The 27,985-nt window shown below is 38.8% G+C and overlaps 2 protein-coding genes and 1 long non-coding RNA gene across 6 annotated transcripts in view; 1 reads left to right on the top strand and 2 right to left on the bottom strand.

The window, feature by feature from the left end:
- Positions 1-247: 247 nt before the first annotated feature.
- On the bottom strand, positions 248-5,843 carry otx1 (orthodenticle homeobox 1). 2 transcript variants are annotated; one of them, XM_026286192.1, is made up of 4 exons: positions 5,490-5,843; positions 3,783-3,975; positions 3,184-3,335; positions 248-2,115 (listed from the first exon to the last, which is right to left on the bottom strand). In XM_026286192.1, the coding sequence occupies exons 2-4, from the start codon at positions 3,877-3,879 to the stop codon at positions 1,393-1,395; spliced, it is 972 nt and encodes a 323-aa protein (XP_026141977.1). In that variant the 5' UTR covers positions 3,880-3,975; positions 5,490-5,843; the 3' UTR covers positions 248-1,392. The 2 variants fall into 2 exon arrangements, with proteins under 2 accessions (XP_026141977.1, XP_026141976.1); XM_026286191.1 differs by having other exon boundaries at positions 3,783-3,972; positions 5,489-5,842.
- Positions 5,844-7,191: 1,348 nt separating this feature from the next.
- LOC113117479 (uncharacterized) lies at positions 7,192-11,518 on the top strand. Its single transcript, XR_003294167.1, has 2 exons — positions 7,192-8,075; positions 10,666-11,518. It is a non-coding gene; the product is annotated as an uncharacterized LOC113117479 (long non-coding RNA).
- The window catches only part of LOC113117478 (EH domain-binding protein 1-like), a 41,462-nt gene continuing 22,988 nt past the window's right edge, over positions 9,512-27,985 (bottom strand). For all 3 annotated transcript variants that reach the window (XM_026286188.1, XM_026286189.1, XM_026286190.1), the window contains 4 exons: positions 17,352-17,451; positions 16,314-16,387; positions 11,027-11,141; positions 9,512-10,699 (listed from right to left, as the gene is read on the bottom strand). In XM_026286188.1, coding sequence (XP_026141973.1) covers positions 10,609-10,699; positions 11,027-11,141; positions 16,314-16,387; positions 17,352-17,451 — 380 coding nt within the window. In that variant the 3' untranslated portion in view covers positions 9,512-10,608. The remainder of the gene's footprint in view (positions 10,700-11,026; positions 11,142-16,313; positions 16,388-17,351; positions 17,452-27,985) is intronic.

The raw sequence follows: 27,985 nt of genomic DNA, 5'->3' as shown, positions 1-27,985 counted from the left end.
GGTTTATTAAGGAGGAGCAAAAACTAAATCCTTTCCACATAAACGAAAAATTCAATCAGTGGCATGCGATTTCACACACGCCCTTTAAAATCCTCACAGTCCGATGGAAATAAACCAATGAATTGCTTCAAGTTTAGTGAAGATAATCATTCAGGTCTTGATATGGTGCAAAGGTAAAAAATAAATGGCATTATGCATGTAAAATTCGTTCTAAATCCAAACTTAATCCAGCATCTCACCAAATAAATAAAATTGAGGTGCGTTTATTGTATTTGTAATTTATTTATTCGTTGAAAACATTACACGAAAGTAAATTCTGGATGTTAAAACTTGTCATACCCCAGTCAGAAATCATGTGAAATTTTGGTAGTTAATTTATCTTTATTACGGACATGAATGTAATGATCTGCGCCTGCAGTAGCTACATTCAGCATTTCACTGGCATTTGGGCATTCTTCCTTAAACCACATTTCACTTTCTTTCGGTTAGAGCAATTAAGTCAAGTGCTGTTAAATGCATCCAACAATTTTAATCTTGCCCGTTCTCCTTCACCGCAACAAATCTTCAAATGCTAGTTTACCTAATGGAATATCACAGCCAAATATCCCCCAGCTCTAAACATTTCCAACGTATAATTAAGAATCTTTTTTTCTCGCTCGCTCTCTCTTTTTTTTTTTTTTTGAAATTTCCACACGGTGTTCTCAATATAAAATCCTATTTATTATTTTTTTTTTCAGGGTAACAAAAATTGGTTTTCAGTATATCAAATAAATTCAGCGGCCAATTCTTGATCTTTGGATTATTTGGGAAAAGATTTAGTACATAAAGTCGTTTCAAAGTCTTATTAAACCATTTGAAATCCAGTAACACCAACTAAATATGGTCAATGTAACTGACCCAAATACATATGTACAGAATTCAGCTCTGTTAAGCTGACTAGAATCTGTCATCCTAAAAAATAACCATATTTAGAAAACGAAACAGCTGTACAGGGTTTGAGAGGTGGAGGTAAAGCGGTCGCTAAGCGTTCAGTGTCCCGTGTAAAAACGGTAATCCAGATCAGGCAGGAGAGTGACGTGAGTCCGGCAGAACACTTCAGAACCAGAACTCAGGGCCGTCGAGGAAATCGAATTAAGTCTCTTCATGAACCAAAAAGAAGGGGGAAAACTATAGCTTTAATTTCCTTCCACAACTTTGCCGCTTTCCCCCTTTCTTTTCTCTCTAAAAAGAGGGGTGAGGGGGGAGGAGTAACTTTTAAAAATGTGAAGAACATCTAACTATTTTGTTAAAATCTGCAAGTCCATATATATTTTCTTCATTAAACTCAGCACACTATTAAAACAGAGAGATGGTGAAAATGGAGGGCATAAAAAATTATAATAATAAATCAGATCACAAGACTTGGAACCTCCAGGACGCTTGGTCTTTGTAGTCCAAACAGTCTGTAGTGTTGAAGTTGAGCTTCCAGGAGGAGGCTGTTTGCTCCTTGTAATCCAGGCAGTCAGAGGAATTGAAGGCCAGGCCAGTGCCACTGTAGGCCTGGTGATGATGGTGGTGGTGATGTCCTGAGGACTGACTGATGTGGTGGTGGGGGTGCGTGGGCATGGACGACGCCGTCATGGGGCTGAGCTGATGAGGGTGGTGGTGAGAGTGCATGGGGGCAAGATAGGAACCACAGTCCACTCCGCTGAAGTAAGAACTGGAAGGAGTCGGGTAGCCCTGGCTGTAGCCGGTGGTCTGGTTGTATGGCATGGGGTAGGAGGAACTGGCCGTGCCCGAGACGGAGCGCTGCATGCAGGAGGCGTTTGAGGGAGCGACGGGCTCCGGCAGGGAGACAGAAGGGGGTGCAGAGCCTGGAGAAATGGCAGGGCTCCAGATTGAGGAGACCGTACTGATAGAGGTAGAGGTGCTATTGATGCCTGTGTTATTGGTTGAGGAGGAGGAGGAGGAAGAAGAGCCAGCGCTTGAGACGGCAGGAGGGGTAAACTGGCCACTGCTCTCTGAGCCCGTGCTCTCCCGGGTGGGTGAGGATTTCTTCTTAGCGGGCCGAGCTTTTGTGCTGCTGCCACTTTGTTGCTGCTGACGACACTTAGCACGACGGTTCTTAAACCACACCTGAAGGACAGAGAGAGGAAATGAACACTTAAAATACGCTTGGAAATTCTGGTCGAACAACAGCTTAAAAAAAAAAATAGAGACACACCAAATACGATAGCACAGAGTCCATTACACCCAGTGCACAAACACGCATGCACACAGAGCTCCATTAAATGATTATGGAGACCTTCCGTGCATGTCTGAAGGACATGTTGGAGAGCCATTGTGCAATATCAGAGTGGAAAATAGCTAGTTATTAGCAGTTCCTGGCTTTAATTTGCATGCAGGGCCTTTCTGCTTTACTGTGTGGATCTAATTTCAGTGCTTGTAGACGGCTGGGTGATAGTAGCCTATTGAGTTTCTCCGCAGAGATGGTAATTCAATAGTGGAAGGAGGGTCTGACCGTGTAAAGCGTTTTGTTTCATGTGCTTATTAAGAGCAAATAAAATTGCTCGGGAAATTGACAGAGGGCTGCTCCTTTAGGCCTCGGATCACTTTAGAAAAGCATTATTTACATGAAAAATCCACAGTAGTAGACTGTGGGAATTTTACATTTCCTCATCTCTGATATTTACATTAACTTCAATGCAGGGTAAGTCTTATTCACGGTGATCATCTGTGTACAGTTCCTTTATATATTTGGTCTAAATAAACCACATTTCTTCAGTGCAGTTAAATCAGTTTGGTATGCACAATCAAATGCATCTAACACTACTTTGGTTTGGAGAGTACCAATTATTCTAAAATAATTAGGCTATTACATTCTGTCATTCTGCACAATTCATAAAAAAAAATAAAAAAAATATATAAATCAAACAGAGGAATCACCTGGCACTTAACCCTAGATTAAATTGGCTGTAGGCCTATCTAGGCTGACAATCAAGATGTTAAAACCCATCGAGTCTAAAAAATAATTGCAACAACTGTAATAATAATTACAAACGACTACGAACTTTTATGGAAATCAGTAGGGGGAGCAGCTGAGCATAACGTAGCTACATTTAGAAATGTTTTTGTAAAGTTATTTAGAGAAAAAGCCCATTTTGATTTTTTTTCTTCTTTCAAACATTCAGTGGTCACATGTACCTGAACTCTGGACTCGGGAAGGTTGATCTTCAGTGCCACCTCCTCTCTCATAAATATGTCCGGGTAACGAGTTTTGGCAAAGAGCGCTTCGAGAATGTCAAGCTGTGAGCGCGTAAACGTCGTTCTTTCCCGCCTCTGCTTTCTGGGAGTTGCTGTAAATAATAAGCAAAAATGTCATAATGGTATTTACAATAGCAATACTGCTCTTTATAGAAAGTGTGAGATGTGGAGATGTGTATGAAAAAAATCTGTTTAGATGTGAAATAGCAAATAGCTTCTGGACATTTTAAAGTCGGCCTACTATTGTCGGAAATAAAAAAATAATTGGTTTACCTCAAAGCGGTTTTAAAATTATAGCGCTCTAATTTACAGAGGCTTTGTGGATTATATTTTACAAACATGTTGCAACGACTATGCAATGAGCTTGTTAGAACCAATGATTTATATTTAAACATCGAGAGAGAGAGAAATCACACAAAAGGCTATGTCAAGACTAATTTTCCCTTATCTGAAGTGCCTGAAACAATTTCTAACAACTTAAAGCCCACATATAACGCTGTTAAACATGTATAATGTCCTAGAACGTGTTCTGCACGTACCTGGGTATCCGACGGACGGGTGCAGTAGGTCCATGGCTGCGCCGCTCAGCCCCAGGCCGTTCATGGCGTAGGGGGGCTGTTTGAGGTATGACATCATGCTAGAGGCAGTCACGGGTCCCCCCAGATCTTGCCAATAGTTCGATTTCCCCCGATGTTGCAGTTTGACGAAGGACGGACCCAATTTAAGTTACTGAAATGCAATTGCAATAATACAAATAATATTATTAGCTGATATGCGTAACCACATGAAGCATGCCACGTGAATTAAATACAAATCGAGAAAATAAGTTGGGTGGTTGCATCCTCTGAAGAATTATTAGAGACGAGGAAGTAGCCTATAAATAGCCGACAGACAAACGGATTGATTGTTTTAAAAAAATATATCTTTAAGGATTTCTCTCTTAGCCTGCCTTTTTCGATTATGATTAGAATGATATTATTAATGACTACGAATCTTGTTTCTTTTTTTGTAATATTATTATTATTATTGTTATTATTATTATTGACGACAACGACTGGCACAGTGGTGAAAACTGCATGCCATGCGCGAATTAAAAGTATAATTGTATTCCATAATAGACTATTTCTACAATTGTGCATGTCTATAATTTTATAGCTGTAATCGTATTTTTTATATTTTCTATAGTATAGAAGCATATTTAAAATATTTTGCAAACATTAGCTACATTTATTTTACATTAGCCTACTTTTAAATGACCGATTTAAATTTCAAAAACTAAAGCACAAACCTGTGCGGTTTCAAAGTCTACTTATCAAAAGAATTACAAAACGTGCAGACTTGCAGCTTTATGTAAAATAATAAAATAAAAAATAAATATTATATATACACAAATAATTATATATAAATAATTTTAAATAATTAACATCTTAGAACAGATAGCAGACTATAGGGCATATTGAGAGTTAGGCTAATTCTAGAATAATTTATTACTATGCTATATATTATTATTTTTATTATTATTTACTACACACACACACCAAAGAGAAAAAAGGTGAAGAAATTATATTAATCTTTATTAACGCTTTGTATTGGTTTTCTTGGTCATTCAATTTTTAACCAAATTTAGGAGCTGACTGGTTACCTAGAGGAAATTAATGTGGATGGGCCCCGTGCTGAGAGAACTGAACGATTAGAGTTCTGTGTATTCCAATCTATTCCTTGCTTATTCTTCACTCTGTAAAGACTGGTTTACGTGCAAATTAACTCAATTACAATGCATATTAGACCTCTGGGGAAACACCTTCATTTCTTTGCCTTATCACCAAAATAAATTAACAAAACCAAAACACGCCTCTCCAATTACTTCTCCAAGTGAGCTGGTTTACTCTGCGGTGATGAGTTGATTTTTGCGAAACTACTGGCGCTCCCTATTTTTAGTTTAAATACATTCTGAAACATTTTCTTCTAAGCAATTATGACAATTAACAGACTGTTTACTGCATGCCTTAAAAACAATACATACGTCGGTACAGAAGAGGGCGAAACAAAAAAGTAATAGTAAAAAAACTTTTACAAAATCCTTAGAAGACCAAATTTATCTCCATAGAATTTTTTTTTCTAATATTAAAACAAGACATTGTACCACTGAAACTTGTATTAGTTCCGTTTTGTGAAAGTGCTGAACGCTAACAATAAAATTAGGGGAAATAAAAAAACTACATAAAATAGGCATTTTTTTTTTTACCTTTTTTTTCCAGAACCCTCCGTCCTTCTCCTCTTCTGATATTTTTGCAGTCTGAACAGACGATAGAAAATATCCACCAATGCAAGATTTCAGGAAGGCAAACCGACTGCGAAACCTCACCAAATAAATGTCGTCTAAAACTCTCCTCAAAGCTGCAGATAAGCAGCAATGTTGATATGGCGCACGTGTCTGGCCTTTAGCTGGACTTCTTGTAGTCTATTCAGAGCGTGTTCCCGGGGTTTAAAAACCAAATACAATAAACTCATCTGCTTTGGCTTTCGCGTTCGTGTCTGTCACTAGTTTAAGGTGATTGCTAATGTAGACGGATGGAGATTGATCACCTTCTCCTAACCCTGCCTCTCTAAGAGCGTAGGACACCTGCAGATCCGCCCACTCCAGCCAATCGCTGCGCAGTCTCTGCTTGATTGACAGCTCGAGTAACCAGTCTATAGGTAGAACGTCCTTGAAGCCCCACCCCGCGCTGACTAAAGACATCAAGAACATGCAACGTACAAATAAACCTTTAGAATTTCGAGAAGACCTCAAATATAAAGAAAAGTGCAGACAATGCAGATTTAACATTTAATAAAACTGAAGACAAAATATTACAATGGGATTCACTTATGCAAAAGTCGTTATAAATTAAGGTAAGCTATAGTACAGGCTAGGCTTTAAAAATATTTAAATAATTTAAATTATATTTTACTGAAAGAATTTAGAATTGCGATGTAGACCGAGGAATTTGATTAAGAAGTCCTGTCATATAAAAAAATAGGCATCTTCTCTAAATGCTTAATAAAAATGATGACCGTTTTGCGTCTTGAAATGTAACTAGTATTTAATTTAGAGGTAGCCTACAGCTTAACTCGGACACATCAACGCATATGAATAGTACTATTAATAATTTATCTAAAAGCAAAATTTATCAACGTGGATTAAACAGTGTAATATAATTAAAGCCATCCAAAATCTAAGCTGTAAAGGACATCAAGGCCTTTCTCAAATGTCTGACATCACGCAAAAAAAAAAAAAAAAAAAAAAAAAACACCACAAATCCACACAAAGTAGACTACCGTCTAATTCAGAATATAAGACTCCCTTAAGCGATTGATTCATGTAGTCCATCGATTTAAAGCGTTGTAAAATGCAGCAAAAAAGTTTAATTTATCCACTTTATCTATTTTCATTTTTATTGTTACCCCGCCTCATGAATATTAATGAGTGGCTAATCCCCACTTAGAATTACATTTCAGAATAGTGTGCGTAAAGTTTAATAGGCACACGGAGAGGAAACGTGAAAGGGAGTGAAGAAAAACTCGGCCCTTCCAGAAAAGAAATGAAATCAGCACACAGAGAGAGTCTGAGCTTCAGAAAATCAAAGAAAGCACCTTTCAAGCCTCACTTTCCCAAAGAAATGCCAATAAAATACGGTAACAGAATATCACGGAGGGCGCGGTGTTTCCTTAACTGTTTCTGAAAGGCTCAGAAGATCTTAATAAGGCTTCGCTCGGTCCTTTTGTTGATCTCACAAAATCAACTCATTCTAATTGAGGCCTGAGCTGAAAGCGACCTAATGTTCAAAGCAAGTGACCGCCGGAGGAACGAAATTACATTTTTACTATATGGGGCATCCAATCAAAGACCAGACGGCTTTACACGTTCTTCTATACCTAGATCAACAAAGTCATCGACAAAAGTACTCTGGCAGTAACAGAGATGCTGCTGTAAGCCGTCAATAGACGCGGTAAAACTAAAGGGAAAGTTACTGGATACTGCTTAGAAGAAGGGTGACAGGGAATGCGCAAATTAAATGTTTATACTGCGTGTTCAAAGCTCAAGTGTTGGCCCCAGGCCCCCCAAAACGGTAGATTCCACCTGGCCTTAAACTATTTCCACAGATAATAACAACAATAAAATGTGATCCTCAAACACGCACACAATAGAAATATACAATTCCTGCATTTTTGTACGTTTGTTAATTTATTCTCTCAGCCCTGATGTTGCTAAGACCTCGTGATAAACCAAGAACAAGTATCAAGTTATCAGGTTGCAAGAAGCTTTTGTAATAAGAGTATTTTGTCTAATCCCAAATTGCAGTCGAATTTTCTAAATGCTGGGCTCGTAAATCTCGGGATTAGAGGAGGCGAGAAGAGGAGGGGGAAAAGTTTGGTTTCTTTAGCCGGCAGGATGGGAGAGGGTCGGCGATGTTGTCGGTCCTTATTAAAACGATGATGCATAAAATACGATATTGAAGCTCGTACAGAAGGCTCGGTACCGATTCCCCCGGTGTATTTTAGGACGAGGAAAGTATTTTCGGCGGTTGAGGGGCTTCGTGAAGTCCAACAGCTCAACACCTGAAGTCGGGCCGTGGACTTCAAAGCAGCTGGATCCACAGAACGCGCTCTGGGACGCGCGCGGAGATGCTCTCTACGTCTCGCTACGCCGTTTTGGAGAGCTCTTTTTTTTTGCCTCTATACGAATATATACTTTTAAAAGATTTTTCAAAACGTTTTTTTTTCTTTCTTCCACTAAACACAGTGTTGGTTTGAGCCTAAAAACAATAGTTGGCAAAACGGACAACAATCAGGTAAGATAATTAATTGTGCATTTTGACAAAGCCACTGCATGTGAATTTGTGAACGACCCAGAGGACATGTTTAATTTTTATTCAATCTTTATATCTGTGTGTGTGTGAAATGCAGAGAACATGCCAGAGGTAGGCTATCTAGCCTAAACTTTCTGATAGTTGCGTAGCTGAAACAGAACATTATAGCTATAAGAAAGCACAAATTCATGACATATAGGCCTATTCATCATGAAATATAATTTATATAAGCCTATTTATTAATTTATACAAAAAGTTTAAGCGCCTTGAACAGATATGCCTATTTGTAAGAAGTGCAATAAAAAAAAAAAAGTTTCTTTAGCCTATTCCAAAAGTAAAATATTTAAATTCCATCCCACGTTACTGGAAAAATCAGATGTATAGAAACACATCTTGTATTAAATTAGGCATCTGAATGGACTGCAAAACAGTTCAAAGCGGTCATTTAGATATGAACACCACGCTACCGTCTCATCGGGATTACACGGACCTCGCCACAGGTCTAATGCATAAAATTATGACATGCTTTTGAAGCGACTCGCAGGCTTAAACTCTCCGATTAGTTAAGGCAACAAACAAACGTCCTTTCCGCCGATGTGAAAATGGTTTGATGAGCGCCAATAAGTGTTTCCTATTCAGAAGATTACGGTCATCTGTGATAACTGCAAAATAATAAAAACAAAACGCCTGGGAGAAACGGAGGTAGGCTGCACTCGGACCCAGCCATCAGCAAATAAACGTGAAAGTATTAGAAGGACTAAGGGAGGACGTCAGCTGTCAAAAGTTATTTTGCTCGTTAAACGGAGGATGCGAGGCTGTGGTGATGGCTGTTTGGCTGAGAGTGAAGTGTCTGAGGGAAAACAGATGCTCTGGACGGAGTGATTCTGCCTTAATCTGCCTCCGAGGAACGACCTCAAACAAAACAAAACGCAAACATTCATTTAGAAATAACCGTAAAGCGCAAGGGAATTTTTCGCACTCCCTCTTGAGTGCCTGTAAATTGTTAAATTAAATGGAAAAAAAAGAAAAAAGGAAGAATAGGAAATCTGTAGTGATATGTCATAGTGCGACTTCATAAGGTTTTATTAAAAGAAACTATTGTTTGAAACGTCAGTCCAATCAGAACTTAAGAAAAACATCAGTTCAAGTGATTATTAAATCAGTAGGCCAAAATAATAAAGATTGGAATATTTATGTAATAATGACAGGGGAAAAAATCTATATAAATAAACAACGAACAGAACTGCATAAACTACGTAATGAAATAAATGTATAAAAAAATAATTCTAAGTTAATTCAGTATCAGCTAAAAAAAAAAAAAAAAAAAAAAAAAAAAAGGAAAAATGGCACACAACATTTGCAGTAGGAACACAAGGCCAAATCCATTAGTAACACCCAAAAACACACGAACTGTTTGATTCGAGTATGAAACATTTGGATTTTATTGAGCAGTGATATTTATAGTACAATGGAATAAATAAACCGGTGATGCTCATACAATAAAGACGTAGAACTGAAATATGCGGACAAGAAAAGCCTCCCTTCTAACTATACAATAAATATTAAAGTCCTTGAGCAAATGTACAGGAATGTGAAGATGGTTACTTTAAAAACGTGTCAAACAGTAATAAAAGCAAACAGTAATAAATTACACTGATCGTTACTGCTTCTGAAAATAAAGTAGTTTTTTTCAAGATTTTTTAAGCCTCCAGCAGCAAAATGAAATGTACAACATGACCGTTTATTTATTTTTTATATGCACTCGCAGTATTTTACTTTTCTCTCACTAAAGCAAGCTCTAAAATCTTTAGTAAACATATTAAACATAAAAAAAACACGAAATATATTTTTAAACGCAACAAGTCCCCCATCTCAAATATTCTACACTTAGAAAGTTGAGTAATTAAAACATTTCAGCTCTTGTTAGAGAAGAACATGTTGACAGATTTTCTTAAAACTGAAATGTGATATGATTTTGAAACCCAATCCTATTCACAAACAAAACATGTCCCAGGTTAAAAGTGTGTACCGAAACTTTGAGTAATAATTTCCTGTAAGAAAGAGAAACACATTGGGAAGGCTTTGAATGCCTCAGTGTTCAGATTAATCTGTATTATAATGCATTAACCATTTAGTCAAAGTTTTGGAAATTGTACAGCTTTGCATCTCCTCAAATATTAGTTCCTTAAGTACCTTGTTTGTGAAATCCAACAAACCAAACCTTATAATAATAATAATAATAATAATAATAATAATAATAATAATAATAATAATAATAATACAGGTTTTGTATTTGTGTATGTGAAATAACAAATCTCAGGTATTAATAAAACAGGATGCATCTCTGGGCATTCAGCGGTTCTTAAGCCCTTAGTGATAGCAAAAAGATCTACATATGAAGATTTAAAACAACAATAATAAGGTGTATGCTGTGGTCTCTAAGACACAAATACATTTCCAGATTTTGTAGTGTATATGTCATCTTGCTCCTTTTCTTTTGCCTGGGAAATGACCGTCACTGAAGAACGCACTTCTCCTCTTTCTTTGCCATCTTGCCTTTGTTTTGTTCCAGGGTTCTCTCCAGGTGCTCGTCTTCCTCCTCAGCCCTGCCGACACACACACACACACACACACACACACACACACACACACACAGGATCAAAGGTCACAGACGGGGACACAGGAGAATGCCACCTGCACATCCACCACCTATGACCTGTACTTCAGAGTCATTTTAGCTCTTGAAATATTCACAAGGCCTCTCTGCCTGACTCTATCCCCACCACAAAACACTGAACACACTTTGAGGCAAAGAGAACACAGGTGGACTGCAAACTTTGGCCTTTAAAACCCTCTCTGAACCACGCTATAGAGCCTGGAGGACTAATCCTGGCATCGACAATCCCACAATGCCTTGCAGCTGGAGGACTTACTCTTTCTCCTGGGCGTCTAGGTCTCGGACCAGTGCATCACGTTTGTTGACCAGTATGACCAGCTCATCCAGCAGCAGCTGCTCTCGGCGCTTCTGCGCCTCTGTCTTCTGCCAGTCTGGAACGTGGAAAGGAAACATGGAAGAAAGTTAGAGAAAAAGCTGAGACTGACCATTAATCACCTTACAGCACCTTCCAACATAACCCAGGAAACAAGACTTTAGGGGATAGTTCATCCAAAAACGAAATTTGAAATATATCTGTTCATAAAATGAAAGTCTTTAGGCTCCAAATTTGTTTTAGACACCAATTCATTTCAAAAGTTAGTGTTCCACAGAGGAAACAAAGTCATATGGGTTTGGAAATGATATGAGGGTGTGGAAATGATGTCAGAATGTCATTTTTGGTTGAATTATCCTTTTAAAAAGACAAAGTCATATACTGGCTTTTAGTGAGAAAGATATAACTGTCCCGTGATAAAATATTCAGAAAATGTATCTGTCCTGTTGTTGAATTCTTGTGAAGTTGTACCAGGGCGCCCACAGGTCCCCGTACGGAGAGCAGCCACACGGTGGAATTCAGACAGAAAGGATCTGATAAGAACCGTACATTGAGTACACCAACTGCCTTCAGACACCTCAAAACAACTCCCAAAGAAACGCACTGACGCCATTTCTAAGACCCAGTTGCAAAAAATCTGTCCATACATACAACAGAATTTAGATTTTAATACTTTAACACAGAGTTCTGTAATCTGGAAAAAGCACTTAAATGTTTTATTCCATATTTGACTTTTGAAAACAAATGACATTATAGGGAAGGTCTCTGTGAGGTGACCTGCTCCTGTCCCACTGCCAACAACAGGTCTGAAATATCAGCCAGGCAGACGAGATCAGGCCTTACTGATACCAGTGCAGATTAGGGCCGTGCTCACAGCCAAGGGGAAGTTATCTTACCGGGCCTATTCTTCAGCCCTCTGTAAGAACAGACTGTATTAGTGTCTTTACACTGCTTTATTAGTGCTCCCTCATGCACACAGACTCACAAAAACGCACACAAAAATCAAATGCTCTTGCTATAGAGAGACCAAAAAAAAAAAGACAACTGCACATTCAACCTTCTAAAAATTCTATACTTAAAATAATTATACTTCATTAAAAAAATAATATTTCTGCTGCGGTTGTGTGAAATTGCAGTGTGTTGCTGAGAGCGCCGTTGGTCCCAAAAGGCCTGCTCCTTGCTCCCGTTTAACCTCTGTGCCTTTGAAGTGAAGCGCAGTGGCAAAATGAACACAGTTTCAATATTTGAAAGTTATTTGGCCTCTAGCAGCTAAATGAAAGTCTTTGGTGTTCTGACATTAGGCTTCAGAGAGGCTAACGCTAAATATTTGAGAGGATTTGTCTAAGCTTTAACGAGTTTGCAGAATTTGAACAAAAGCTGCAGGAAGGAAAACGAAAAAGGGGGATGTTGTTCTTTAAAAAGCAATTTAGTGAAAAACAAACAAATATGGAGTTGAAATTTCTGTTAAGCTAGCAATTCAACACGGGCCGGTCGTTGCCTGTGCTCCCAACAGTGCTGACTGCATTTAACATCCTACAGGCCGGACTGTTTATGCTGCATTGCTCTCCATATGTTCTCTGTCTTTCACGACCCTCCTCTTTAATTCACTCTGTCGTTTCTGCTACCCCTCCGTCAAAAACGACAATGCCCACTTCACAAAGACCTGCCTGGAGGGAAGGCTACCACCAACAAAAACTTCTCTTGCATGTCCCAAAGAGGTAGAGAGAGAGAAAAAGCCCCTCGACTCTTTACCTCCTCCTCCTGTTCCCCTTCAGCATTCTCAGCCAAAAAGCCACAGATCCTCCCCTGCACCTCCGGCAGAGGCCGCATGCAGCTGTCAATCAAGCGGGAGCGGCACCGCCCCCCTCATTAAGAAGGTAAACAATGAATATGGACGCAGAGGGACACGGCAGAGTAAACGAGTGATGGTGACTCGCCAAAAAACACGAACAGAAGCTGCTGCCTCCTTCTCCTTTTTAACCTCTTTCGAAGAAGAGATGGTTGAAGACTATTTGGAGGAGGAGGTGGTGGTGGTGGGGGTTGGGGTTCAATCCTTTTTGGATTACTCCCCTCTTTCTCTCTCTCTCATCGCCCTGGGCAATCACGTTAAAACTCACATGGCTGGTGCTTATTCAGATAACCCTAACAATGCACACCAATGGTAACCATGTGAGCACTCACAACCCACAGAAGAATGCGCTGGTTCAAATCCCCATGACCCTCCTCCAACAGCAAAATTTATTCAAGAGCGCAACCTGCTCGGCAGCTTCAGGAGGCACAGAGCTTCTTCTGAGAGTTCTGCTGAAAGATCACTAAACACAAACTTCACACACACGCTCTACTTGCATTAGTGAACGGACACGTGAAGCAAACTTTTGGACAGAATGGAGGTATTTTTTGGGGGGTTAGAACTTTTTTAGGAGGAAATAAGTAGTGTTGGAGGATCCAGGGAAAAATGCATTATCTTATTGCAGCAGATTTGGGCAAGTACTGGGCAGTCTGGGAGCTCCGGCGTAAGATGGAGCTGGAAAGAAGCCAGCTGGGAATGAGACAAAGACCAACATGGAAAACCATGACAAGGAGGATGACGGGACAACAGTCCCAGGATTCATTCTTACCACGCTATTCCATCTCCCATCTGCTTTATCAGATACAAATAAAGTGACAAACCAAATACACAATGTCTTTGAATAAACATTTGAATCACTAATCTGCATCTTGTGTTTTTGTGCATGCATATGAGTGATGTAACTAATTCGGGTTTTGTAAATAGGAAAAAAAAAAGGTTAAAATGCTGAAGACAACCTTGTAAATCAGTTCAGTAAAATTTAACAGGACATTACTGCCTACTAAAGAATATTATCACTTAAATTAAAACAAATTGGTTAAAAAAAAAAAAGAAAAGATTCTGAAAGATTCCATTTCTAAATGCACGAGGATAAACACAGCCGACTACACAAATACAAACCTCTATTAGGTGCAGTTATATAAAAGTGGACACAGAGTCAAATGCAGAAAGCAATGGCTAAATGGAAATGAACACAGATTTGAGTGAATAGTGTAGAATGAGGAAGTGTCGTCTCGCCTTATCTCCAGTTCCAGTCAACTAGCAATCTTGAAAGAGTTTGCAACATCATCAAAGCCGGCCATTTGATAGGATTCTCACACTGCACCCAATCAATCCGAGGAATACGGCAACCCAGACATGTAACAAAGCTCAAATAGATTTACAAATGGGGTTGTAGGGGGATAAGCCCTTGCACAGGATTACATATTGATTTTAAACATATAAAAAAGCTTATCATATAAAACCGTAACAACAAAACTGGGGGACCTATGCAGAAATCCCTCGGCAAAAAGGCACGTCCACTTTCAAATATAACGCCCCGGAGTGCACCGCATTTGAGGAAAGAAAGAAATGGGGAGAGGGGAGGGGAAAAAAGACGAATTTGAGAGAAAGCGTGTGTGCATGGCAGGCAGATAAAAAGGGCAAAAAGGATCAATTTAGAGGCAGAGAAATAGGAGTCATGGCATATTGTGGAAGGCCTTGCCACTTTTCTTTGCCTCCCCACAGCGGAGCACAGACTGAAGGGGTTATCGTTTAGCTGACATTAACACTCACCCTGTCTGCTCTACACCTTTAACCAAATCCTTCCCGTCTTTTCAACCTGCCTTTAAAATTTCTGAAATATTTCCTTTCCCTTTCTGGTGTCCACAGGCTTCAGATTTAATAGTGTGTAATGCAACAGGCAACAAGTGTACCCGAATTTAAGTCAGTGAGTAATGATATCTACAGTATTAATATTTATTGGAAATAAGTATTACTCATCTCCAGGTTACACTGACTGTAGATTCTCCTCTGCACAGTCGTGGGGTCGAGGAGGGTGAGTATTTTTCTGTATCAGCGAGAGAGTGTGCGCTGATATGAGAGAAAGCGTGTGTGAGTGTGTGTGTGCCCGTCTGAACGCCTCAGCCGCTACACTTCCAATGTCATCAGCTGACCAAGCAAATCAGCAATTACCTGTCTGCATTGGCTGGGCGCGAAAGCCCGTCGGGGCTCCAAATAAGAAACTGATGCACGAACCTCCTCACCAGCAGCTCAGAACTATCTCTAACTCGCTTCAGAAACACCCTGACTCTGAATGCCAAGTGCTGAGCCTCATGGAAGAGAGAGAGAGAGAGAGAGAGAGAGAGGGAGCAAGGCAGATAAAGTGAGAGAGAGAGAAAATAACTGGAGTGATAATTCAACAGGTAGCAGTGTGTGGACTGATAGGGTTGTTACAAGCAGCAGAGACTGAATTACCACTGCTGTGGACGGACCCGGTCACCCTTGCACACCCAGACCAATATTTGGAACTCACTCCATGTTCACTGATAAGTGGACACAAGGCTGAGGCACTTCAACATCTGAACGTTATTAGCTTAAATTCCAGCTATCGGGCTCAGCATTTAGCATTCAGTATCACGCCAGCTCTCAGCGTGGAGGAATCTTTCAGAAACAAGACAGAAGCATGTCAAAATATTGAGATGAAGCGTGTTGATCTGCCTCGGCGAAGCCCTGGAGGTGAGAAAGCGTGTTGGCGAATACGGGGAGCGTCACAATACGGATATGCTCTCTGCTTGGCTATTCATGTCCACTGTCAACCTCTCCAAGCTAATTAGAATTGATTTATGATGGATCAGCTAGCTTATCAGGTGCAGAAAGAAATTACCATGGCTAGCCAAGGGGTGAGAGGGTCACCATCGAATTGTAAAATCAATTTGCATTGATTGCAAAAGGTTCATTTTGCGAGAGGACACAGTCAAAGGGATTAAACTTAACCAGACAACTTTGATACCACACAATAGGCTTTATTTTTTTGACTTACCTTACCAGTCTGTATAACACGCACTCAAAAAGCTTATAAACATGAGTGCGTACTTTGATGTCCTGAATCTCTTCATCACAGAGATTTAATATTGACGTGGAAGTGACATCTGCACTATGGCTTTAATACCTGTGGTTTTGAGAGTACATCATATATATTGTGTCCAAATCCAAGGGTGAATATGTAAGATCTACATTAATAAAAGCAGCTAAAGAATTGGCAGTGTTATCAAATCAGGGCTGGGTGGGCGGAGCCACGTCTGAGGTGTCAAAGAGCAGGTTTAATTAAGCAGGAGAGGATCTTTGTCTTTTACAGAGCGCCTCTCAAATTCAACCCCAAATCCCTCTTTCAGTCCCTCTTACCTTCAATCGCCAGCATTGCCCTTAATTCTCGGTTCAGCAGCTCAAAGCGTCTCTCCAGATCGTGTTCCTTCTCCCTGGGCAAGTTGTAAAAGTTCATCAATATGTTAATTACTAAATCATTAAACACTTAAAGAAACCTTTAATAAACATTGATTCGTGAACTCGCCAACACCTTCCCTACCTCACATTAATCTACTGCAAATAAGCGATACACAAACAGGAACAGAGGGGGCCGAGAGCGGCGAAATGGCAGTGGTGGGTGGGGGGGGGGACGGGCTTGGGCGGGTGGTTGGAGTATCACACGGCAAATTAAATTTGGCCACTTTCAAATGTATTGGAAATGAGCTAACTCTGTCCCTAATAGAATTTGTCCTTCACAGCCTGTTCGGTGACTAAAAAGAAATGAAAGAAAGAGAAATTATCAAGGCCCTTTTAATTGAGCACTTAAAAAGCCCTTTTCCAGTGATATAATGTGATTAGAATACTTCAATCTGTCATTTGTGAGAGCTCTGAAACTCTGTCTCTTTCTTCTTCTTCTCTCTCTCTTGCTCTTTATGCAAAATGAACAGCCGCCCAGATTTCTGTACGTCTCACTCTCACTTTTAAAGAAAAGGATGAAAGGTTTAAAAAATGAACATTATCATCTTTTGAGGCAAGAAATAACTGTAGAAAGTAGTTAAAAAAGAGGGTAAATATGTGGGTTATTGTCATAATGGCTTCATCTTCTAGGTGAATGAAGTCATTTTTTTTTTTTTTGGGTCGATCCAATTCTCATAATGGCTGGAATAATACAGTCTTTGAAATCACATTATTGCAGACGCGTCCGTTCTGATATGCCGTTTTGTCCGCTTTACCGTGGAGGGCCACCGGGGGAGGGGTGGAAGTGAATGAGGGGCCCGACCTTCTGACTGGGCTCAGGTCTCCTGGGAAAATCATTTCAAGTGTGGGTCTCAACATATTATAGGTGTGTGTGCTCAGAGACCACCGCTTCCATTGGTAAGGGATGGAGAAAGAGAGAAAGGGTAAACATGAACTCACAGCAGAGAGAGCTGGTTCTGTCGGCGAATCAGAGCATTCTTCTTGTTGACCAACGTAAACCATTCCTGCATCATGGACTCTTCCTCTTCTTTATTATTGCCTGGAGACACACATACACATACATAAAAAACCTGAGCATGTAAAACCTTATTATAATGTTATTGCCATATTAAAAATCATTGCTGTGGTGCAGGGGGTTTTATAACTAGGCCTGGGGTCCCCCAGTGGGTGGAAATAAAATAAAACACATATCTTTAAAAAAAAAAAAGTTAATTATTTTAAAATAAAATATATTAAAAAAAATACAGAAATTAACATTTTATCCTTTCATTCTGGTTTGTAAACTCTGGTTAGAAATCATAAGATTAAATTAATTATTTTTGCCAAAAATTCCCACGAATTACTGACATTCAAAATATTATCTTCAAACACTTAACCAATAACTAGACAATAAGCCAAATTCCTGTTAGTTACAGCAAATCTCCATTTCAAACCTCAATAAAACTATTAAATTACTAAAGTCTCACCTGTTCTTTAAACCGACACCTTTACAGAGAGAAACACACACACAGACTTTTGACCGACTTTCTCTGGCACAGATAAGTTAAGCACTTTTCTCACACCTCCAACGAGTATAAAGTGCATCAAATGAGATTATCCGACAGGCTTTTCTCAACAGCGCAGACTGACACGCACGTTAGGAAGCCATCCAGATGTGTGTTCACTACCTACATATTAGACACCATTCACAAGGAACTGCCATTGTCAGTAAAACAGAGATGGCTCTGGATTAGAGCAGGATTAACGCAGGCTGGTTACTTTCCTCCGCTGACTGGGATTAAAGCCTCAGCTCTGGTTCTTTGTGAAGCCTCAGAGCTTCAGATCCGATGTACATCCAAAAGCACATGTCCTGAGCCCGAGGCCTACATGTACGTATGCCAAACTTACATAGTCGGGAAACAACAGGTGGGGGCCCGCCCATTGCTCAAAGGCCGGATGCGTGACAGTTAAGAAACTCAATTACTCTTATAATTCTCATGGTAAAAATAAGCTATTAAAATTCAATGACTCATGAGTGAATGTAACTGAACATCTGGAGTGCAATGTACATGCAATGTTTTATTTGTTTTTTAAGAAATACTTTTATTCAGCAGGGATGAAATAAACTGAGAGCAAAAACTTATGTTACAAAAAATCTATTTCAAATAAATGCTCTTCTTTTGAACTTTATATTCCAAGTATGTATCATGAAATGGAGAACACTAGTAACGGCTTTATTACAGCAAATAATTCACACATTTTAAAACATATTTAATTACAAACCAGTTATTTTAAATGGTAAACCTATTTGACAATATTAGTTTTTGTACTGTAATTTTGATCAAATAAAAGCAGCCGTGATGAGCATAAGAAACTTCTTTCAGAAACATAAAAATTCGTACCAACCCCAAACACTTGTTTTAGCTTTAGTAGTTTCATGGCAGAACGTTAATTATGTCACGAGAGACAAGATTTCACATTTTGTTGGATTTGTCTGACCAAATGACGCCATCCCAATTCAAAATTTGATTTGCCCCCAGAAAGTCTCAAAGGAAAGCAGACACTATAGAGTTTGGTACTTTGGGCCGTGGGGTAAACCAGTTAAGTGGGTTCAGGAAGAATGACTCCGATGTCGGTTTTCTGAGCATTTTTGTGACACTAATTATGTCTTTGAAGAGGGATGAAAGAGGAGAAAAGATGAAAGATCCTTTAAGCTTATGTAATCACATCACCTACTCTATGTCCCTGTGATACCTGTCTGTTCCTGACAGCATCAACAACAGAATTAGCATCTGTACATAAACACGCTCGCACATGCTTTTTACAAATGTGAGGACTTAAAGATCAACTTTTGTAGATCTCAAGATGAGAATTACAGTGTCACACCATTATATAAAAATGTGCGTATGCGTGATCTTGGATGCCCTTGATTTGCATTTAACCTTCGGATAACAGTCAAACACAAAGACAATTATACGTAATATTTCCAGTCATATTATAATGTCAAATTAGATTATATAGTGCAGCAGAGTACTTGTAATTTCTTTAGTCATGACTATATTTGATTATAGCAATTGTTTTTATTGCTTTTTAAAACATTATTAATGGGCATCTTTTGACTGGACGATAAAGTTACTATTCAATAAAAACAATGGGTAGAGTGAAATGAAACGGCGAATGTCATAGGTGCTAATATATTGTGGATTTGAGCACAACTAGAATGCCGTAGTGACCAATCAGAAGCCAGGACTGGATCCATTTAAAAAACAAGCAGTATGACAGTGTGTGCACAGAGCCATTACGAGGAAGAGGTGAGGGTGACAAAGGGCAGATCTTCAATATGAGTCTGATGTGGGAACTTGTGCCTCGGATCTTTTTTCCATCATGCTGTTGCTTGGCACCATGTGACTGTGACGCTGGTCATGTGAGAGAGACAAATCCGCTAGCCACAACAAAGCCAGCGGCAGCCCCCGGTGAGACGACGGCCCTGTCACTCACCCCCACCAAAACACCCCGGCCCTCCACCAGGGGAGCCGCTCTCATGTCTGCCACTGCCAGATGTGTGAAATTTTGAATTTGACGACGACGCAGAGTAGAAGGGAGGGGGAAAAAAGAGGGGGTCCGGGATTTAGGAATCAAGCCTGGATTATTGTAGTCAACTTTTAAATAGTGCAGCTCGGAAGGGATAAAGTGTGCAGTGACAGGTCATTGTAGCGACGCACAGTCAAATGAAACAAGCAAATAATAAATGGTAATATTAAGCTTGTGTGACATTGTAAGGGAATGACGGATTAGCAGCCGCAACCCAGAGGCCAATGCCTGAGCTTCAGCACTGACAGAGCCCTGACAGCATGAAAGAAGCCCTCGCTTTAACGCTAAAACAAATAACATGCACACAAACACACTCCTCCATACACATTCTACAGTGCCAACACTTAAACTATGACCTTTGATGGGGACGACCCAAATAACTGATGCCTTGACATTTTAAAAATAACCAATTGAAAACAAACAGACTCATAATTTAATTTAGATTTATCTGATTTAAGATCATGTTAATTATCAGAGTTATTTTAGTATCAGTGAGATACTATTATGGTGTTTATTAATATTTTCAATGTTTAATTTTTGTTTTCCATCTTTATTTGAATTAAGTTTTAGTTAATTTTCTGAATGTTTTTGTTATTCTTAGTAGTTCAGTTTTAGTTATAATTATTCTCAAGATCACAGTTAAAAATTCCACAATACAGTTTACACAGACAATATTTTTCTATTTAAAATAAATTAAAATATTATCACACTACTATAGTGTCACAGATATACTCAATGTAGTAAATTTTTAACCCAAAAACATGGAACTATGGATGTCTGGCTGCATCTCTTTGGTGGTTAAACACTTTTGTGTATGTATGTATGTATGTATACATGTATATATATATATATATATATATATATATATATATATATATATATATATTCAATTCAAGTTTATTTGTATAGCTCTTTTTACGATACAAATCATTGCAAAGCAATATTTAGTAGTAGTTTATGTGACTGTCAGTTTATGTGCATATATCTGTACTAAAGTAATACAATATAATATTACAATGGTTTTGTGCCGTTCTGCATTATGTAACTAGAAGACTTTTATATTACACCGAAATTGGCATTTGTAAAATACAAATAATTAAAATTTGCGAATAAATAACACTTTAAACTTTTAACAATTGTAATCATTTATCTCCAACATTTCATTAACTTTTTTTTCCCCCACATGATTTTGTTTTCTTTCGAGCACTGAATATAATCTAACTAAAAATTAATAGAACCTGCTTCTCTAGCCTGGCTGATCTTTCCCAATAGCATTCACTTTGGAATGACGAAAGGTAAAACTCAAGAGATACCGTCACACGAGCACGAGGGTCCATGCTCGTCTGGTAGGCCCGAGGGCCTGTGTCCATGGCGGGGTGATCTGGCCTCAATAGCCAAATCAGATTAAGATAGTCATCTCAGCCACTGTTGCATTCAAAACAGATAGCATTAATGATATCCTCACACATTTCACAGTCTGCCTCTCTTTCCTGCTAACATTTACTGATTATTTACGGCTACAGCACACACACAGACAAAACAAACCACAAGTCACCCAAATGTGAAGTTTCATCAATATTTTTAAGTTACATCAGTTATATACATATATATATATATATATATATATATATATATATATATATATATATATATATATATATATATGTATATATATTATTTATATACACGCACACACACCTGTTAAATTACAAATACACCCCACATAGCCCCAGACATGACTCCAAAATACAAATTAAATATCTGAGTTGCTTTAGCGACGGTTATTAAAACCGCACCTTGATATTTGGAAAACATTAGTGTACACAATATTTCTGATATATCTTATATAGGCCCGAATGCCTAAATAAGATTGTTTTTCATTTTCAACGCAATTAGGCCAAATGCTGTGAATAGAAAATTAATCATGTCAATTGAAGCTTCTATTTTTTTAAATTAGAACCTTATTTAGATATTTACAGAATGATAAAAACCAAATAACTCTGAAGTAAACCTCCACAACAGGGGGATTGTTTTGCTTGGCATTTTGCTTAATTACAAAATTCCTCTTCATTTGATTTAGATAACAATCTTTCTAAAGCATTAAGAAACCAGAACAATTACAAATTAATCCTGAGTCCTGCTAAGAGCTGGGTGTCTTTACTGAAGAAAAAAAAAAAACGGCTGGGGGTGGAGAGAGGAGGCCATAAAGAAAAGAAAAAGAAAAGAAATATATTAAACCCTGTGATCACAGCAAGCTCTTCTCATTTCTTATCCACCCGTTTTCTGTTTAATCCAATACCCAGTAATCCAATTTGTCTATCGGAGTTTGAAGGGGAAGATCTCCACTCCTCTACCACTCAGTCACTTTTTGAACATTTACTATTTATTTTAAGTGGGCTGACTCTCCTCACTCATTCATTTTGAGCGTCTGACTGCCGTTTCCCTCTTTATGTTGTTGTCAGGAGTTAAAATGCATGAAAAAGAGAGGGACAAATATATATATATATATATATATATATATATATATATATATATATAAAATGTAAAATAATAAATAAATAAAATAAATAAGAAGAGGAAAAAGAACAAGATGAACAAGGTTTTGTGCGACTGAGAGGAAGCTCATTAAGGCCCAGTCAGGGAGTCTTTCTGAATATGCATGAAGGCAATAATCAGATCTTCACTCGTCACTGAAGGAGAGAGCGGTGAGTACAAAAGGATTGATTTAATTACTTTGAGTGTGTCTGCAATGTGGAGAAGTCTTGTTAGCGTGGGCTGAAAGGGCCGTGCTCGCCTTGCGCCGCTCTGATGGAAGGTAGTTTAGCTTGAACCACAATACCTAATCTCAGGATAAAGCCCCAGCCATTGTGCTTTTAAGACGCCTATCACTAGTTTCAAAATGGACCGAACACATTTTCTCTTGTTTAAGCCAACCTAGTTAACCGCTAACCTTTTCCCCTGTTTGCTATTTATCCGGGGATCGGCCTCTTTAGGTGACCAAGACACTGAAAAAAAACTAAACAAAAAAAAAAACATAGGAAATATTTAAAATCTTAAAAGGTTATTTCATGACATTAAAATCAAATCAAATGACTTTAAAATATCTAAAAAATTATTTTAAAAAAATAATGTTAAATCTCTTAAGGAAACATTATCACTTATGATCATATGATGACAAAGCAACATATTTCCACTAATGGAACATGAGCAGCCAAAGTGCATTACCATTTAATTCCTGTCCCTGTCACTAGGTTTTCAATTGCCACCAGTATTATTGACCTTCAATTGCTTGCTTTGCTGCTTATGAGGAAGGGTTCATAAGCAGAGTGGCCTTACATCGAGGATAGAAGAACCGCAGGAGGAAAACAGGATCGCTTAAGTCGCCCTTAATGACAGAAAAGTCTTGGCTATACATACACCGTTATCATACATCCTTTCATGTAATTGTTTGAACGTTCAGTGAGGGGCTGACAGAAGATAGGCTGTACCTTAATACTCGTCTCTCACCCGCCCCTCAGCGCTGTTAACACAAACAGCTCCTCTGCAAACACTGCAGTCCCCCGGCTAATAGCAGACACCTCTCACTTTATGCCGAGTTCGGCAGGGGCAAAGCAAACAAATTGCAGCTAATAGATTTTTTTCTTTTTCCTCCTTATACACAAATTCTCCTTTTTTATGTAATATTTAAGCAACTCTACCACAATTATGGTTCTATTACTTTAAAGCGTTTTTTGACATGGAGAGTAACAGTGGAGACTATATGGATTTAGGGCTGGCTGTCTGAGTTAAGCACAGTGAATCACAAATATGTCCATCTCTGTCCGCAGCTCCCTACTCTATTAAACTGTGTTTTATATTCTCCCCTTCTTTTTAATCAATAAACATTATCACAGACTGATCTGCTAGTGTTGGTCGTTTCTTGCTCCTTAATCCCTGGGCCGCCTGTCCACTATCGCAGCTTCACGATGAGCGTAACAGCCAAGACAGCCAGTTTACATTACAAAACAACAATTACAGCTTTCTTCACAACAGCCATTGTGATAAATAATGATGCAAAATGACACAAGGGTGGAAAACAGATGAAAAGACGCTCAATGGATAAAACAGTTTGAGTTTTTGTCTTCACATATATGCATTTGATAGATATCATTTTGATATCCAAAGCATCTTCCACTGCTTTCAAGGTATATATTTGATCGAGGTTCTGGGAATGAAACACAAGATTTTGCAATTGCATCATTCTCTAGTTGTTGAGCTACAGAAATAATAAAATATTTGATAAATGTTTATTACTGTAGTCCAATCAAATGCACATTTGTTAAATATAAAATCAGGACATGATTAGATGCACAGTAATTTGTTGGAATATATGCAACGAATAAACCTGTGAATTTAGAATAAGGATGGCAATATAAATATAAATACTAAGGGGTAGACACTGAAAGTAAATATATATATTGCATATAAGTTATTGCAAATTAAGTTAGTTATAGAATAGATATTATAATTTTAAAAAAATTCGCCAACCAAGTTAACCCTAAAATGCAAGCGTGGACCATTGAACCATAAAAACAGATTTTATAATATGACCTTCAGGGTGAAACCCTGCAGCCAGAGGTCCTTTCCTCCTTTCTTTCTTATTTTGACAAATACTATCATTTCATTCGATCACCCACTTTAAGCCTGCTTTTGGGAGCGCTGAACGCATGGGCAGAATCAAGGGCCTTTGGAAAAAGCCGAGTACTTCAGGTAATTAAAGCTGGGTGAGTGGCAGACGAGAGCAGTAAAAAAAAGATCACCTGGTGAAGCCCTCCGAAAAGGTGTTTCATTAAAAGCCTTTTACCATACAAGCACGGCACAATGTGTGGACGCCGTATTTTACCACTTGTGCTCAACAGGCCCTCAGAGCATCAGCTCAGATGAGAGCAGAAACCTATCCCGGTTAATAATCTCATAACAAAAGCTAAAAGACATCATCCTATTAAGTAGTGGTCCCAAGCGCTAATGCGAGGTACTGCCCTGCGCCTCTGTATAGAGAACGCAGCTATTAAAAAGGAGTGTGTGAACAGCCGGCAGGAGACTCCGTCAAACCCGGGGCCCTCTTTCACCCTTTATCTGTCCCCTCTTATTCAGGAGCCTGTCAGTGATATCATGAAGCTGGAGGAAATTGTTGACGACATTTGTCAAAAAAAAAAAGTTTCATTTTGGGTGTTGTGTTTTAACAGAAATTTTCGAAACGAGAAGACCAAAGTCTACGTCATTTCTGTTTCGCGATTTAGATATCGTTCAATTCTTGGCGATAACTCAGAAGAGGAATGCTAGTGACACCTCCCCCTTTTCCTCCAGCACCTCCAACTCCTTGTTGCACATTTTACCTTTTTTCTTTTCTTCTTTCCTCTGTCCTTTCTTTCTCTGGGGGAATATTAAATGAGTGAGCTGGCTGAAAGGCACCGAGTCGCTGACACAAAAAGCGTTAAAAATTCTCATTTGGTTGTCTTTATTTTGCTAGCGCCATGTGGTCCTTGAAGATGTTGAAAACACGGGAAGCAGAGGAAAGATCAGAGCCGGCTCATTAGCATTGGGACAGAACTGGAGAGGCAGCGGTGTATAGTGGGCCCTACTCCAGAGCTCCAGTGAGAGCGGTTGGTGGTAAGCTCCCTGTTTCATTGTGCTTTTGTCTTTCCTCCGGGTCTACCTCACAGCGGGGAGCAACACTAGCCCCAGGTTACACAAGGGAATTATGGGAAAAAATGATTTTGACCAAGGTGGAGAGGACTCAGACATTGTCCGACATAGGCTTCGTGTGCAAATATGATGTGAACTTGCAGAAAAGGTAGAAATTAAGATTCTTCTTCATATTCTCATTGAATCCATTCTAAATAGTTTAATCTACTCGTATAGTCTGGAAAGACCAACAGTGTACTCTAAAAATCATACATCAGTATAAACCTGCAACAGTAACGCAGAAAATATTAGACTTAAGCTATGCATGCAATTTAAAAAGACTGTTTATTAGTGAATTATCCTACATATTTTAGCCCAAGGGTTCATTCGTGATGACAGCATCCACACTGGAAGACTGAATGCCTCGTGTTTTGATGGAAAGAGGAAAACATCAGTTCTAACCCGTCTCCATCTCACCCCTGCCTTCCCAAGTCGTAGTGAAATGGATAAAGGTCTAGTTGGATGGGTTTATCGGGTAAATCCTGCTGGTTGGCCTGCTATCTTGGATGATGACCCTGAAGAATGTCAACAGCTCATTTCCCCAAAGCTGGAAGGAGTCACCATGGAAGTCATAATCTGCTCCTCCGCAAAGCTCTTGATTCAAATGCCCAATCTCTCTATCTTTTCAAATATATATATTAACAGGAATCGTCCACTCCTGCGCACCCATAACACTTATACGTTTTGAGAAGGAAATGTTTGGTATCAAATAGTCCAGCTTTCAAGTTTATACAATTGTTTAATTTAATCTTTAATTTAATGCCTTAACATTGTGGTTACGTTAATTGACTTGAGGAGGTCTGACTACAAACACTGGGCTCTTTTAAAAATGATTATGAATGCAATATTCTTAATTTAAAATACTAATATTTTTAGAGTTTGACTGTACATTAAAGTAAATGATGCTAGAAAAGGAATGCTGATGAAATATATAAATTAGATGTTACTTTGGATACAATATGTATAATTGTTAAGTTTTTACCTACTATAATTGCTGGTTTCTGATTGGTTTATATACTTGAATACTTCTTGGCCAACATATTCATGCTCACTCCCTGCATCTTCTGTTCCTACCAACAGGACGACAGCAACACCACGAGACACCAGAGTGATTTTTTTTGGCCATGTTGTCGGGGGTCGGCTGGTTGACACTAGCTGGCCACCAAAAAGAGCCCAGGACCAGATGTTACCGAAATGATCAACAACCACAGCAACAATAGCTGTGGGGGAGGGAGAGAGCAGCATAGATTAATGGCTGATTTCTCTGGCTTTGATGGAATTAGCAGTACTTCTTTTCTCAATGTGCCATGTGAATGTCCTTGCGTTAAACGTTTTTTTTCCCCCCTATTCTCTTTCTCTCTCTCTACCCTTTTTGACAAGTAAGGCCACCCAGCAGAAAGCAACTGATGCAAAACCCCCAAGTAATCCCTGTGTTTATCTCTCCACTGTGGTAAGTCTGAACACAGACCCCATTATCTCACGGATTTGAGCAAACTTTCATTTATTTGTCGGCCTTGGGTATTCTCTCTCTTCAACTTCGATGCCTGAGTTTAGGATCCCCTGATTCCCCTATTCCAATGTAAATAGATTTGCATAGTGTCACAATGCATCTAGCTGAGGTACTGATTAGCTGACAGAGGGGAGGCCTGTTTGCAAGGGTGGGGGGACCCCAGCAGACATGTACATGTAAAAAGGTGCCTTCCAGGAGGGAGCAGTGAGCACATACATATGTATCTGTGACTGCATGAAGCTTCTCAAAATCTCCACACAGCCAAATGGAAAAGGGCTGCTTGGATTCCTGCCCCCATCTCTTGCTCTTAAACCAAAACCAATGGTGTCAACTGCACCTGATTTAACTACTAAACCAACACAAAAATGGAAAATTTCTTCACAATTTTCCCACAAAAAAAAGCCAAATAAAATGCCATTTAGATTATATGAACTAAAAGGATAGGTTACCCAAAAATGAAAATTCTGTCACCATTAAATCATCTTCATGTTGACCCAAACCGGAAAGACCTTCTTCCGTGAAACACAAAGAATGATATATTGAAGAAATGTTGTTGTTCATACAATGAAAGTCAACCCGGTGTTTTTTGGATATTAACATTTATCAACATTGTATGCTCAAAAACAGTTCTTATAAATATCTTTGTGTGTTCCACATTTTAGGGTGAATTATCAGCATTTCGGCATTTAAATTTAATTGGTGCTTATTTAAATGGTCTATCGTAATAATATGTAGCATGAACATAATGCTAAGGAGGACACTATACAGT

Source organism: Carassius auratus, chromosome 17 (genome assembly GCF_003368295.1).
Source record: "Carassius auratus strain Wakin chromosome 17, ASM336829v1, whole genome shotgun sequence".
Taxonomy (NCBI): domain Eukaryota; kingdom Metazoa; phylum Chordata; class Actinopteri; order Cypriniformes; family Cyprinidae; genus Carassius; species Carassius auratus.
The sequence above is the reverse complement of the archived record's forward strand: the minus strand, read 5'-3'. Positions and strand labels throughout refer to the sequence as shown.